The following is a 14858-nucleotide window of genomic DNA, read 5'->3' as shown; positions in this document are numbered from 1 at the left end:
ATATTTTAAATGATTTTACTCTTATTGGTTATAGTAAAATAATACAATATACAAATTATAACATAAATTTACCACACAGTACTATACCAGATAAACAATGAAACAAGTATACAGTGCTTCACTGCAAATACCTATAAAATTGTCAAAGGGCTAGGCTCATCCTCAGGGTATGAGGTAACAGTAAGAGTGGGCTTCTTTAAACATCTGTACATTACATCCAATGTAGACCGTACAGTTTATCTTTTCTTTTTCTGGATAAATTTCTCTATAATAAGCAATTGCAGTTAGTATTATGTCTACTTCAGTAAATTTCCCTATGTTGAGCATTTCCTCAAACCAAACTGCCTCAACAGTGGCAAATGGCACTGCCATTTTTTTAATGTAAATTTTTTCTTCCAGCAGCATATTCCAAATACCATTCATACACTATGCTGTCACTGCACTCCAAGCCACATCTACATTCTTTGTGCAATGCAAGATATTATATTATATTCATTCAAAAAGCTTAAGGGTTTTCTCAACCTCAGATAGCAAGAGCCAAGGCAAAGTATTTCTTAAATAATATGCATTGATGGCAAAAATAGCACATTAGTCCATAGGCTGCAAGAGTGAGATGGTATTTGGTGAATGTATTAATGGGATGGCTGTCGTAAGGTAAATGATTGTAAGTTGCATATACTGTAAGTCGAGTACTGACACTGCAATTATCCTATGTGTCAATTTGTAGAATAATAAAAAAAAATTAGGTACTTACTTGCATAGTCATTTAGAGCATACAACACAGTTATCACATTATCCAGACAGGGCCAGTGCTTAGGATTACATTTTAAACCCTATTAACAAAATAAATATAATTAAATTATAACTACAAAAATAATTATTATAATAATAATTATAAAATATATTTATATATATGAACAATATTTTTCATATTTAAGAAAAGCAATATTATGTTACATTAACTACACTCTCACCCATAAAAGGTTATAAATCTTTTATTTATTATTATTACTATTACTATTATTATACAGGTATCTCTATGCAGTCTTCTGACTATACAGATGCCCATGGAGATCTCTCATCATGAGAGATCCATTATTGACACACTAGCCATCACTCACACAATACTTGTCATACCTCTTCTTAAACTCATTCACTAATGAAAAGCACCCACAACCACCTCAGGCGACCCATTCACCACCCTCCAAGCAAAAAAAAATAGTCCTAACACCTTTACTAACCACACTCTTGACCCCCTTGTTCTCCTCCCTTCTTGGCATGTACTGAAAAAGTCTTTAGTGTCAATTGTATAAAACCCCTTTAATAACTTAAATGCTTCTATTATGTCTCCTACTTTTTGCCTATCAGCTAATTTTTGAAGCCCAGACTATCAATCTATTCTCACAGGAAGCATTCCACAGCCATCTGGAATACCGGAGTCCAGATCTGTGTGAAGTAGTCCAGATGTGGTCTTATTAAAGTCATATAAATGGGAACAATAACTTCTCTATCATTGCTTGTTAGTCTGGGCTTCAACAACCACTAATCTGATGAACTGTTTGGATTACCTTTGCAATATGCCCGCTAAACTTCAACTCCATGTATATAATCACACTTAAGTTAAATTTGGAAAATGATTATGGAATGCAGAATTTACGTTTGGTGAGGATATATTGTTAGAGGTGGAGGAAATAAGAGATCTTGGGGTGATGATGGATCCATCCATATGTTCACTGGGCATTCACAGAAGCCGTATGGTCACTCTGATGATTAGTGATGTGCCACACCAGGCCTTGCCATGTAGACCTATTGTATGCTTTTCTGGAGGCTTCAACTCTCTGAAAATCAGTCATTCCACACATACCATTTATCCATCTCATTGATGGTCTTTTCCCAGGAACTTTACCTCCTATTACTGTTCTGTGAAGTCCTCCTCCCATCCTTTCAATGTGTCCACAATATTTTAACTTTCTTCTGTCAATATCCTTAAGGAGTCTTAAAGTTCTACTGATCTTTTCTAACACCCATTCATTTGTAAGCCTTTCAGTATATGACAATCTCAACAGCATTCGGTAACACCACATCTCAAAACCACCTATCCTTTTCTCATCTGATTTCTTTAGGTTACACTCAAATCCATAAGTTGCTGTTGGCAAAACAACTGCATCCAAAATCCTCAACTTTGGATAAGGGTGGTTATCCACCATCCAACTTTGGATGGTGGGTAAGGGTCTAAAATTTAGAATCCATGTGTTGAGGCTTAAGTGCTGGGAGGACATCATGTTGGAGATTTAATGGAATATTTACAGCACTAGAAAGGGATTGAAAATAATTTTAATGCTTCCAATATTTCGTCTCAGTCACTCAGATATCTTAGAAGATTACAAAACAACTATTGTAACACACACTCAAATACAACACAACACTAAGTGAAACACGTGGGTGACTCTAAAGTCCTCTCTAGGTGGTGCGCCCTCTATGGACGTTTGTAGGTGGCCTAGGACATAGATGGCGAACCTGAGAATTTTGCTGGCACGTCAACGATTTACAGGTGATATCCTTTTATACTTATAAACTATTGAACTTTTTTTTTTAAATTGTTACAGTACGTACAAGTTAAATTTTGTTTTACACTGGAGAGCAGCTATGAAGACGTGCATATGATTGGTGCAGTATTAATCAAAAGATTGCGTGACCCGAAGACAAAGGCAACCTACAATTGTTGAGTTGGAATGCTAAATCTTTTCAACCAAATTCCATAACATCTGAAACTGTCATAACATTCACAATGTATTTCTTAGTTTTAACACATTCACGATGGGGTATTGTTTATCATTCTGACTGAACTTCTAGAACTGGCGTGCGAGTTGTGAGAGTTGAACCAGAGGAATCAACTCACACAAAATTTCAACCCTTGGTTGAATTTTATTGTTGCTTGTTTGTGTTTGAGCTGAGGTGAACTCACATACTCATTATATGGCATATTTCAATTCGTGGTAGAATTTTATTTGAAGTTAGCCTTTGTGATCGGTCTTTGCAGGACTGGCTGGCCAAGTGGTTAGCGTGTCTGCTCTCCAGTCAAGAGGCTGCGGGTTCGAATCCCGCCGTGGGCAGGGATGTTTGCGATTGTCTGTGGAAATACCAGTGGTGATGATCGGCGGTAGATGTTGTTGTTGGTGTAGTTGCATTCAGTTGGTGGATTGTGCGTAGTGAAAGCAGAGTTGTAGAGTGAATGCCCTCCCTCGATGAGTCTTTGGACTCCCTGGAGGTGACAAATAATAATAATAATAATAATATAATAATGACATCGAGAATTTCAAATGCAATAAAACAAACACTTATTTCATGTAATTGAAATATTGGACAATAGTGAAACGTGGTTTTGCTCGAGTCTATACAGCATAGTTTCTGTGAGGGGAACATGTGATTCATAAGTTAGCTCTGTTTTTATTCCAGATGTCTGTAATTGCACTATTTGTTGGGAAATATATTACACAGACTGCAAAAGGCTCTGTGCCTTATTCAGTGATAAGGGATACAATAAAACTACTTTTTTTTTTTTTTTGTAAGCTTCTTCCTATCGTTGAACAATATGTGTAACCTAAGAGCAACAGCTCATCCAGGTTACAATATGCGTAAAGTTACAAAAATTAACGTAATGCATTTTCATTATATACACATATATACATTCATATAATATACATATTATTATAACATAATTACATAATAAAATTGCAGGAGACATGCCAATATGTACCAAGAAAGTTGCATAAAAATTAATTAGGAACAAAATTTACAAAGCAGTTAAATAGCATTTATTTTACGTTTTACACACAAGACTGGATCTTTGAATACAATCATCATCATCATCATCTTCAAATTCCTGCTACGTACCCTCAAGGGGTGTACAGGATATGATAGTACTACATGACAAAAATTACATCATTACTACCTTCCTATCTAAAATTTTCCTCCAAATCAGTCTGTTACTTGTCAAGACTCCAACATTATCAGATCTTATATTTCTATCGTCTAAGGCACTTTGTACCGCATCAATCCACCTATATCTTAGTCTTCCTCTGGGTCGTTTTCTTGCCAACCTGGCAGAGAACACTTGTTTTGCTAATCTTTCCTCGCCCATTCTGTTTAAGTGACCATACCACCTGAGATTAGCTCTGCTAATGCATTCCTGGATGTTGACAATGTCAGGTTCTTTCCTAATATCCTCATTTTTAATATGATATTGCCATTGATGCCACCTATTCACGCCTATAATCTTTCTCAGGATTCTCATATCTACGGTCTCTAGTCCTTGGTCAAGTGTTTTACTTCTGACCCAGCTCTCAGATCCATAAGTTAAAACTGTTTGAACACTGTCTTGTATACAGCTAATTTAGTGTTCCGACTAATTTCTCTCTTATTCCATATGAATTTATTCAGTTGACTTGCCACCATACCAGCTTGGTTGATTCTGTTGTCTATTTCTATATTTAATTTACCATCTTCAGTAAAAATCGTGCCTAAGTAGCTGAAATGTTTTACTTGTTCCACAGGTTCTCCATTCACAACACAGTTGACATTTTCAATGATTCTGCCTATTTTCATTGTCTTTGTCTTTTTATTGCTGACCCTTTTATTGCTGACCAACAGCTATTCAATTTATTCAGAGAATCTTGCAGACTTGTAGCGGATTTATTTAGAAGTATAACATCATCCGCATAAAGCAAGGAGCTGACATTAACATCTCCAATTTTGATATCATGTTTAATAGCACTTTCCATCATAATGTGATCCATATAGATAATGAATAACAGAGGGGATAATGTACATCCTTGTCTCACACCAGATTTAACATTAAACCATCTTCCTGTACTTCCTTCAATTTTAACTGCTGACTTACAACTCAAATAAAGACTAAGTATTGCTTGATATAATGCCCCATTGACACCATATAACTGCAACGTATTGAATAGCTTCTCTCTCTCTTGGCACCTTGTCATATGCCTTTTCTGGATCGACAAAACTTAAATACAGAGCTTTGTTATATTCCCATGCTTTCTCAACTATTTGTCGTAAAGTGAAGATCTGATCCTGACAGCCTCTATTTGGCATGAATCCAGCTTGTTCTTCACCAAGTTTTTCTTCCACAATTCTTCTCAACCGTTTCTCAAGTATACTTGCATAGATCTTGCCAGGAACACTCAGTAGGAAATACCTCTGTAATTCTCACATTCACTTTTATTTCCCTTTTTATATATGAGTACTATGAGAGCTCTACTCCAATCATCGGGAATTCGACCCGCTGTCCAGACTTTTTGAACTATGCAGTGCAGCCACTGTAAGATTCTTATACCACCATACTTCAGCATTTCTGGTCGAATATTATCTACTCCTGCTGCCTTTCCACATTTCAAGCCTTTGATGGCTTTTTCTACTTCAAGTATGGATATGTATTCCTGGCTGCATGCCCGGTCAGTGTTTTTTACCACGTGCTATCATCACTGCTTATTTCATTTAGCAGTTTTTCAAAGTAATTACTCCATACTTCAAGGATATCTTTTTCTCCCGTTTTCATGTCATCTTTATCATCTCTAACTCCTTTTACAGCACTCTTTCCTCCATTACCAAGCTTCTTCAACAACCTCCAGAATATTTTGTCACCTTCTTGATATTTATTTTCTATATTCTTGCCAAAGTCCTCCCATGACTTTTGTTTAGCTAGTTTTACACAGTGTTTAGCATTCTTGCATTTGTCTCTATATTCTCTAAGAGCACAAGCTGACTTATTTCACAGAAACTTTTGATATGCTTTCTTCTTTTCCTTCACTGAAGTTAACTTCCTATGTCCACCAGGGAGTTCTGATTTTTTTATCCTTGCAGACAACCTCACCACATGCCTCTCTGGCTGAATCAATCAATGTTTTCTTCAGAGTTTGCCAGTGAATCTCCAAGATTTGATTCCTGTTCTCAAACTCTTTCATTTTTTCTTCAATAATCTTTGTGTATTTTAGTCTACAGTTCACATCTGAGAGCTGCTCAACTTTTATTCGCTTTAAAACTTTGAATAGAAATATGCTAAAAACGAATCATTTATATAATTATTTTGAACAGAGCTTCCTCATTTCTGTGTGAAAATAAATACTCTTTTATTAGAGTTTTATATTTGTTTGGGCTAGTTTCATATCTTATTGTTAAAGTTAGTGTGTTGAATACTTTTGGTGCAAAATAAGTATAATGTTTGTGTATTGCTTCTTTATTTGCTTTTGGAACTATATATTTTAGGTCCTTATGTCTACTAAAGAAAGCATCTTGTTTGATATTTACGTATTTGTTATTGTTTTTTATGAATAATAGTACCCTATAGACATATAAATATCTAAGGGATAGTATATGTTTAGTATGGTGTATTTATTACATATTGCAGTATCCTCATATTTGTTTCTAGTTAAGATTTGACTTTGATAAGACTTGTTTTCTTGTATCTGCAGTATAATGGCTGTTGGGGAGGATGTGTTGTTAACCGGGGGGAGCGAGTCACTATCGCCTCGATGTGAAGTGGTTTATACATTTTTCGTGTGCAAGGTGTATGCAAAACTTTTTAATGTCTTTTTTCGTAAAGTAAAATCAAGGGTTCAAGTTATTTTCGAACAAATATGGTAAGCGTTTTGCCGCCAAGTTGACATCCTTCTGCTGCTTAACCTCGGAGATTATGTAGGGCCTGTGTACGTTGATAGAGTTCACGTCACACTTTATAGCTATTGTTTCCGATATTCTGAGCATTGTTTCATTGTCTTGTCTGTCTACTATGATGGCCTTGTCTATCTGGGGGGTATGTTTTTGTTCAAGGGCGTGAACAGCTATTTCCGTTTTTCCTGTGCTTTGTATTCGATTTTTCTTTTTGATGTTACTTTTTTAGTGTTTAAATGTTCTGGAATAGGGATGTTACAGTCACGGAAGTGCTCTTGTAGTCTTGCCCATAAAGACCTGATGGTGGAGCCTGTGCAGGTGATGTCGCAGTCTTTCTGGCAGGGAAATTTATAGACTACATTGAGCTGTTCAAATATTTCTTTCTGTGTGTGAGGTTTGGTGGATTTTAGGAGGTTTGCCAGTTTTTTGGTTTGTGGTGAATACCAGTTTGTAGTCAGGTCACAGTACACAGGCCCTACATAATCTCCAAGGTTTGGAAGCTTCACAACATAAAATTGAGGTCACAACCCCGACCAATAGGCGACAACACAAACACTTCAAAAGCAGAAGCACCTACCGGACCTGACATAGCATCCACTTTCCCAATGTGTTCAGATGACGACCACGAATAGTCGAAACGGACCGCACCCCGTCAACCACCTTTCCCCTTCCCCCTCCCTATCTTAAAAAATCAACCCTTTCACCTTTTCCCCACCCTATATAATATAATATATATGTTTATATATATTACGGAAAAAAAAACGGGTTTTTCTAACTTAATTCTACCAAATTGCCTACCCCCACCCTACACACTCAGTAGTTTTTCGACATCGCAGAAAGAGGAAAAGCCGCAACACCCAGAAAAAGGTATGTGTAAATTTCTATTCCTTATGCTACATATACTTTTTGGTACATTTACACTCACAATGCCCTAAGAATCCATGAGTAAATAGCCAATGACATTTAAACAGGGGCACTCCTAAACTGAAGCAGGCAAAATAGCTGTAATTATAATAGTTTATTATAATTATTATGGGAGTTTTCCCAGAAATAATATATATAAATAATTATTTATAAAATATTATAAATAAATGTATATATTATAAATTTATAAAATAAATAAATAAGTGTCCACACAGCTAGCCTAGTGGCTGTGAGCCTCACAACCACATGCCTGGGGAAGGAGTGTCCTAGGTTCGATTCCTGTCGATGACATGAAAAGCTGAAGGATCTTCCATGGCCATAGCCAAGTTATTCGGTCTTGGGGATGGACAGTAGGGTTTTTTTCCCCAGTTTATCCTGAGGTTTTTCATTTTTCATCCCACAAAGCAGGCAAACTGGCCTTGAGAACTCAACAGCACTGGACATAGGATACACCGGGCGTAGGGCTGACCACCTTAGTGTACAGTTTGAGGTCAGATGATTAATAAACCCTCGACACTGCAAGGTAAAAGAGGATAAAAGGAAGATGAAATGAGATAAAATAAATAAAGTTAGATTAATTTTCTATTAATTTTTCCCCTATTAAAAACTGCCCGAAACATCAGCAACATGATTGGTAAATTTTTGGTGCACGCACATAAAAAGGTTTGCCACCACTGGCATAGGATGTCAAGTGGGATCGCTGATAATTGTTGTTTCCCAAATTCTGGGAGGTTTTATGCAACCATATTTATTTAAATTTGGTTGAGTTCTGAGTGCTGCCACACTAAAAACGGTCTTTCTTTTTTGAATTTTACTATGGTGGAGAATAGTAGTTTTTCAAGGAGATCCTGTGGGTTGTATCCAAAACATGGTCTGCAAGGCCAGATTGACCATAGTTGTGATTCCAGATGTAAGATTTGTGTTCTTCTAAATGGATGATTACTGATCTACCTCTCTATCTAAAGTAAGCCAGATTGCAGAAACAGGGTACTTCATAAACTCCAGTCATTGACAGAGGAGAAAGCTGATCTTTGCTAGAAAAAATGCAGGTGGCAAGTTTAGGGTGGGGCTTAAACGGCAGTGAAGGTTGTATTTTTTAAGGATCTGACTATTTTTTCTGATGTGCCATGGATAGGGTATGGTGATAGCATTTCTGAAATCCTTCTGAAAAGATGGCCAGGGAATGGGAGAGAAACTGATAATTTTTTTAAATTCTGAAATCGCTGTAACCATTGGAAAGCAAGGTGTTGTGTGTGTGGTTGAGTTTGATTGAAAGAGAAGTTCCACTGGAAAGTATATGAATCTATCTGCCTGTGTGTGTGTGTGTGTGTAGGTTTTCTATATAGAAAAACCGTTAGGGGGCATGTTGATGGTAGGATAAAGTTTGAAGAGCTCCGAAAGATAAGTTATTTAGTTCTAAAAAAAAAATAGCATTTATCAGTTTAAAAATTGTGCCAGAATTATAGTATATTGTGGAGTTAATCTGTTTAGCATAAAAAGTTTGTTTTAATTAGTGTTAAATTAGTATTTTGATAAAATACAATAGATACGTAGCATAGCACATGGCACCAATGAGAAGAAAGACAATAGCATCGAAATCATTGTTGTCTTTGTTTAAAAAATTTAACCAAAGAGAGTTCGTTCAGTGTAAAGTCTGTGGGAAGTATGTTTTTCCGAGAGTGGCTGGAATTTGGTTCGATAATGATAGTTGTGGGAAAGTGTGCCGAAAGTGTAAGGAAAGCGAGGATTTGAAGTGTGTCTCATGTCTTGAGATTGATGTAGTAGATGAAAGCCAGAATGTGATTGAAAATAGTCATATGATAGGAATTTTCGATGTAGTGCCAGATAGTATTGAGAGCAGTGTTGAAAGTGAGAGTGAAAGTAAAGAGCGAGAGAATGGTTTGACTGATAAAAAAAATGAAGAGTTAGTTGCAACGAGGGAGATCACATGCTTGTGCGGAATGATACATAGGGCGAAGCGGCAGCTGGAGCGATTACAAAATTGTTTACTGAGTGCATCAGCTAATGGAAAGCAAATGTGTGATAAGAAAAATGAGAGCATGATTGGGAGTGTAAGAAAAATGAAGGAGCGAGTGTTATATGGTGATTCAATAGTAAGAGGTGTAATAGATGAGAGTTTGACAAAATCATACTTACTGGGTGTGAAAATTATGGATGTAAGTGAGGCTATTAGAGCAGAGGGTGAAAGAACTGATAGTAGTGGCAGGAACGAATGATTTAAAAGGTGAAAAATTTGCCATGAGAGGGGACTTGAAGGAATTACTAGAGGCAGCAAAAGAAAAGAGTGAGAGAGAGAGTTAAGATAGTGAGTCTGTTGTCACGGTATGACAGAGAAGAGTTGAGGAGGGCCATAATTGCAAATAACTCTATGTGCAGGTTATGCAGGAGGAGTGGTGTGGATTTTGTGAATGTGTGGAGTGAGTCTGATGGGCGAAAGGACTTATACAAGATGGATGATTTGCATCTGAACGGATTTGGTGTGCAGAGACTAGAAAAAGTGTTGCTGAATGAAGTGAAAGTGGATGTGCAGAATTGGGAAAACTAGAGCTATTGGGGGGAGGGGGGGGGTGGATGTGCAGGTATGAGTGAGGCAGTTGAGTGTAAGAATGTGTATAATTTGCCCAAGCTAGTACGAAGGACAACAAATCAGAATGGGATAGTTAGTATAAGGCATCAAGATAGGGGTGGGACTAATGGGGCTTCTGCACTTCATGTATACTAATGCAGGAGTATTAGGAAAAGGAAGAATTTTTGGCCTTGGTTGGCTCTTCCTGGCCACAGGTTATTGGCATTAGTGAGACATGGCTGACAGAAGATGATATACCTAGTGGGATAAAATGTGAAGGGTATAGTGTGTTCAGGAGAGACAGAGAGAAAAAAATGGGAGGAGAAGTGTTATTAATGATAGATGATGAACTGCAGCCAAGGAGAATAGAAGTTGAACTGCAGGATAGTGAACAGAGCACATTTGAGGCTATTTGGTGTGAGATTGAGACTAGCAGAACAAAACATACAGTTGAGTGCTGCTATAGACCAGGTGATGGAATAGATGGTAAAGATAGTATGCACAAGCAAATAGATGCAATGAGTGGAAGGAGGATAATTATTATGGGGGATTTCAACTATGGTAACACTGATTGGAAGGAGGAAAGGACACATGGTATGAAGGAATTGGATTTTATGCAGTTATTAAGGGATAACTACCTGAGACAGCATGTAATGGAATGCATCAAGCACTCTCGAACTAGGAGTTCGAGAGTACTTGATCTAGTAATTGCATCTGAGAATTTGACTGTATTGAATATAACAACATTGCCACCAACTGGTCAGAGTGATCATAAGGTCTTGACCTGGGAGGTGGCTAAATGCATGGAATTTTCAATTAAGACAGGGTACATGTGGAATTACCAGGCTGGTAAGTAGGACAAGCTTAGGAGATTGCTTGGTTCAGTGCCATGGCATGTAAAACTGCAAGGGCTGGAGGTTGATAGTGCATGGGAAGCGGTAAAGGAGCATTTGAAGGAGGTAATGGCCGACTGCATACCTAGAGTCCAGATAGTAAATCGAGTAGGGGGAAAATAGATGAATGACACCATTAAGCTTGAGCTGCAAAAAAAAGAAACAACTGTGGAGGGAATTTCAGGAAAAAGGTGACCTGCAGGCACACAAACAGTATAAAGCACAGGCCAGAAGGTTAACGAGTGTGGTAAGAAAAGCAAAAGCGGATTATGAAAGGAAATTAGCCATGTAAGCTAAAGAGAATCCCAAACAGTTTTTCGGAATGCTGCAAGTAAAAGAAAAAAATGCATACAGCAGAATGATTTTAAGGAACGACGATGGTAGAGAGGTAACTGAATCAGTTGATATAGTGGAATTACTGAGCAAACACTTTGCAAGAGAGTATATCATTCAGGTGGTAATATTGCAGGAATGAAGGAACCAATAGCTTATATGGGAATTGAGATGAATGAAATGGTGGTGAATAGTATATTACAAAACCTTAATGTGAATATATCTGTGAGATTCGATGGTATACCAGCTTGGGTCTTACATGAAGCAGCTAAAGAATTGTCAGTGCCCTTGACCATTTTGTTTGAATCTCTGGTCTGGGTTGGTCTCGAGGGGGTGGAAAAATGGAAAATAGTTCTACTGCATAAAGGAGGTTCCAAGGCTGCTGCTGCAAATTACCGACCGATCAGCATATCAGGAGCTGTTGTCAGAGTAGTGGAAAAGTTGGCCAAGAGCAAAATACAGGAATGGATAGATAGATGGAAATAGGATACTGTAGGGAGAAGGAGACAACATGTTCTTGTGAAGGTCATGCCTCATTAACTTGCTCATGTTTTATTATACAGTGACGGCTGAACTGGATAAGAGTAACAAGTTTACAGTCATACTGCTGGACCTTGCTAAGGCCTTTGACAGGATACTACATGGAATTCCAATCAGTAAACTGGAGCAGATGGGGATGGATATAGGGTTGGTGAGATGGATAGGAGAGTGGTTGATGGAGATATCAGAGAGGAGTTTATTCAGGAATAGAGTCCAAAAGACTGCTTGTCACTAGTGGTGCGCAGCAGAGTTCTGTTCTTGAACCACTACTATTTAATTTGTTCATTAACGATATAGGAAAGGATCTGAGAGGAACTGTTCATTTGTTTGCTGATGATACAAAGTTGGGTAGAGCAATAGTGAATGCACATGATGTCAAAATTTTGCAGGATGATTTGGATAGATTGGAGGAATGGGCTAAGGAGAATGGATGTCAATTTAATGTGGCAAAGTGTAAGGTTATGCATTTTGGGGTGAAAAGATTAGCAGCAGTATACCACATTGGTGGAACTGTACTCCAGGAGATTGATGAGGCCAGGGATTTGGGAGTGTTGGTGGATAGGGAGCTGAAGTTTAGGGGGCACATTGCAAAAGTGGCTAAATCAGCTCATCAAATCACTTGGTTACTGAAGAATACTTTGACGAGCAGAGACAAGCAAGTTACTGGTCCTCTATACTGAGCCTTGATAAGACCCCATCTTGACTACTGTGCCCAGATCTGGGCACTAGGGTTTCTTCTTGATGGGGAGGAGGTGGAGAGGATCCAGAGGCAAGTGACCAAGATGACCTGCTATGGAATTAACTAAGGTTAATTCCATAGCAGGTCTATGGAATTAACCTTATGAGAACAGGTTGAAGATTTGTGGGTTGCAGAAATTGGTTGATAGGCAGAAAAGGGGTGATATGATTGAGACATTCAAATTACTGAAGGATTTCTATAAGATTAATTCAGAGGATATTTTTCAGAACAGGACTGGTGGTGGGAGGACTAGGGGCTATCCATGGAAACTGAGCAAGAGTGTGGTTAGCAAGGGTGTTAGAACTAGGTTTTTTAATTGGAGAGTGGTGAATGAGTGGAAAAAGCTGCCAGAGTCTGTTGTGGGTGCCATGACTGTGAATGAGTTCAAGGCAAAGTATGATAGATACTGTGTGGATATTGAATAGTTGTTCTTGACATGATGTTTATGGCCTCCCTTGATGAGTCTAAGGACTACTTGGAGTTGTCCGTAATAATAATAATATACAGTGAAGGCAAGTTTACCGTTAGGATGGCATGTAAACAAGGTGTCTAGGAAAGGTAAACTATTGTTATTTTCCTTTTCCTCACCTTCTTGTGGTGCATCCTGTTAGGTATGTACCTGGATACTGAATAAATGAGAATGGGATGGCAATTTGGGATTAAGCTGACCAAATTGTATTTTTATTGGCTTACCAAAATAAAAAATGATGGTACAACGTGACAGAATTTCATGCCAGCTGGGACATTGTCCAGTTAAAAAAGGATCCCATTGTTTTTGCCAAGGATCCAGTTCAAACAGCAAAAAGTCAGCTACTGGAACAAATCCAAATCCAAACACATGTGCCAACTCGTTACCAGAGTTCAAGATTGGTACTGTAAAAATAATCATGGTTTAAAATTCTGAATATTTTTGTAAATTGTTTAGGTTAGTACATTATTAGTTTTGGTTTCATAATACGTATTGTCGGCACTTGCGATGTGCCGACAATACGTTATTGATATTATTTTGTCAAAATGAAATGTAAAACATTTAAAAAATTTATGTACGTACTGGATTTGGAGAGCTGCGTTACTTTCAGAAATTTTATTGTAGTTTAAAATTTTAAGTATTGTGTTTTGTGAAGACATTCTCTTGTCGCTAACGGAGACAACATGTCAGCCATTATACTTAGCTTCTCGCTTACCACTTTCATGGAGTGCGCATGCTCGCCAAAGAGTTTGATGGATGATTGACAGCTGACAGAGAGCATTCAGTATTGAGGTTACGGGAATCAACAAGAGAGCATTCGGGATGAAAAGGGAACACAGGCCAGCAGATATTTAGGTTAGGAGGAACTCAAGTTTTTATGTGACAGTCGGAGGAAAATTGGTGGTAGATTCCGAAAAGGGAATCGTAGTGTTATGAGTTTTTAAAGATTTAAGACTGTCAACAAGTGTTGGTAAATAAAGGAAGACATTGCAATCGACGTTCAAAAGGAATGTTGGGAGAAACGCTAATTGGAAAATTAATAGCAGATTCGGAAAAGGGAATTGTAGAACTGAGTTTTTAAGGTGGAAGACTGTCAATAAGTATTCGTGAATAAAAGAAGATATTGTTAATGATATTCTAAAGGAATGTTCGTAAAAATGCTGATTGGAAAGAAATTGCAAAGTGAAAGTGTTTATACCTAGGTGAATTCAGAATATCTACACTTCAGTGTCAAGAAGAAGTAATGTGTGTTACACGAGGCCTTAACAGAGAAACTGGCTACATACATTTTATTATGTAAACAAAGTGTTTAGTCTACTAAAATGAGATGACGTATATGTTAAACAAATTAGTAATAGAGTCAGAGAATGGGGCTGATTTCTTAACTGTAAGTTTATTTAAAAGGCCTTTGGATCCAATTAATTTGTAGTTAATTATGTAACTTTATTTGAAGTGTATATATTGTTTTTGTTTTATTAAATGTTTTATTTTGTATTTAGTCTTGAGTCAGTGATTTTTTGGATTCTGAAAGAAACAGTAAAAAAAGGTCACTGCATCAATCAGAATGAGCCCTTGTGCATATATAGGTACACTCGGAAATAAAAAAATAATTGTTAGAAACAGAGTTTAAATAATATAATTAATCTCATAACAAATAACAGTACTATCAACATAAGAAGTCTGAAT

General features: G+C 37.3%; 1 protein-coding gene across 3 annotated transcripts in view; it reads right to left on the bottom strand.

Moving 5' to 3' along the window:
* Nucleotides 1-14858, bottom strand: part of LOC150095180 (calcineurin-binding protein cabin-1-like) — a 1028489-nt gene that overhangs the window by 948245 nt on the left and 65386 nt on the right. For all 3 annotated transcript variants that reach the window (XR_016550194.1, XM_090411711.1, XM_090411712.1), the window contains exon 6: nt 755-833. Coding sequence is in view for 2 of the 3 variants with exons in the window: in XM_090411711.1 (XP_090267837.1) it covers nt 755-833 (79 nt within the window). In the remaining variant the exon portion in view is untranslated. The remainder of the gene's footprint in view (nt 1-754; nt 834-14858) is intronic.

The sequence above is a fragment of the Typopeltis vanoorti genome, chromosome 21, assembly GCF_054136105.1.
Source record: "Typopeltis vanoorti isolate ZY-2024b chromosome 21, IOZ_Tvanoo_1.0, whole genome shotgun sequence".
In the NCBI taxonomy this organism is placed as follows: domain Eukaryota; kingdom Metazoa; phylum Arthropoda; class Arachnida; order Uropygi; family Thelyphonidae; genus Typopeltis; species Typopeltis vanoorti.
This window is presented reverse-complemented; position numbering and strand designations above follow the sequence as displayed.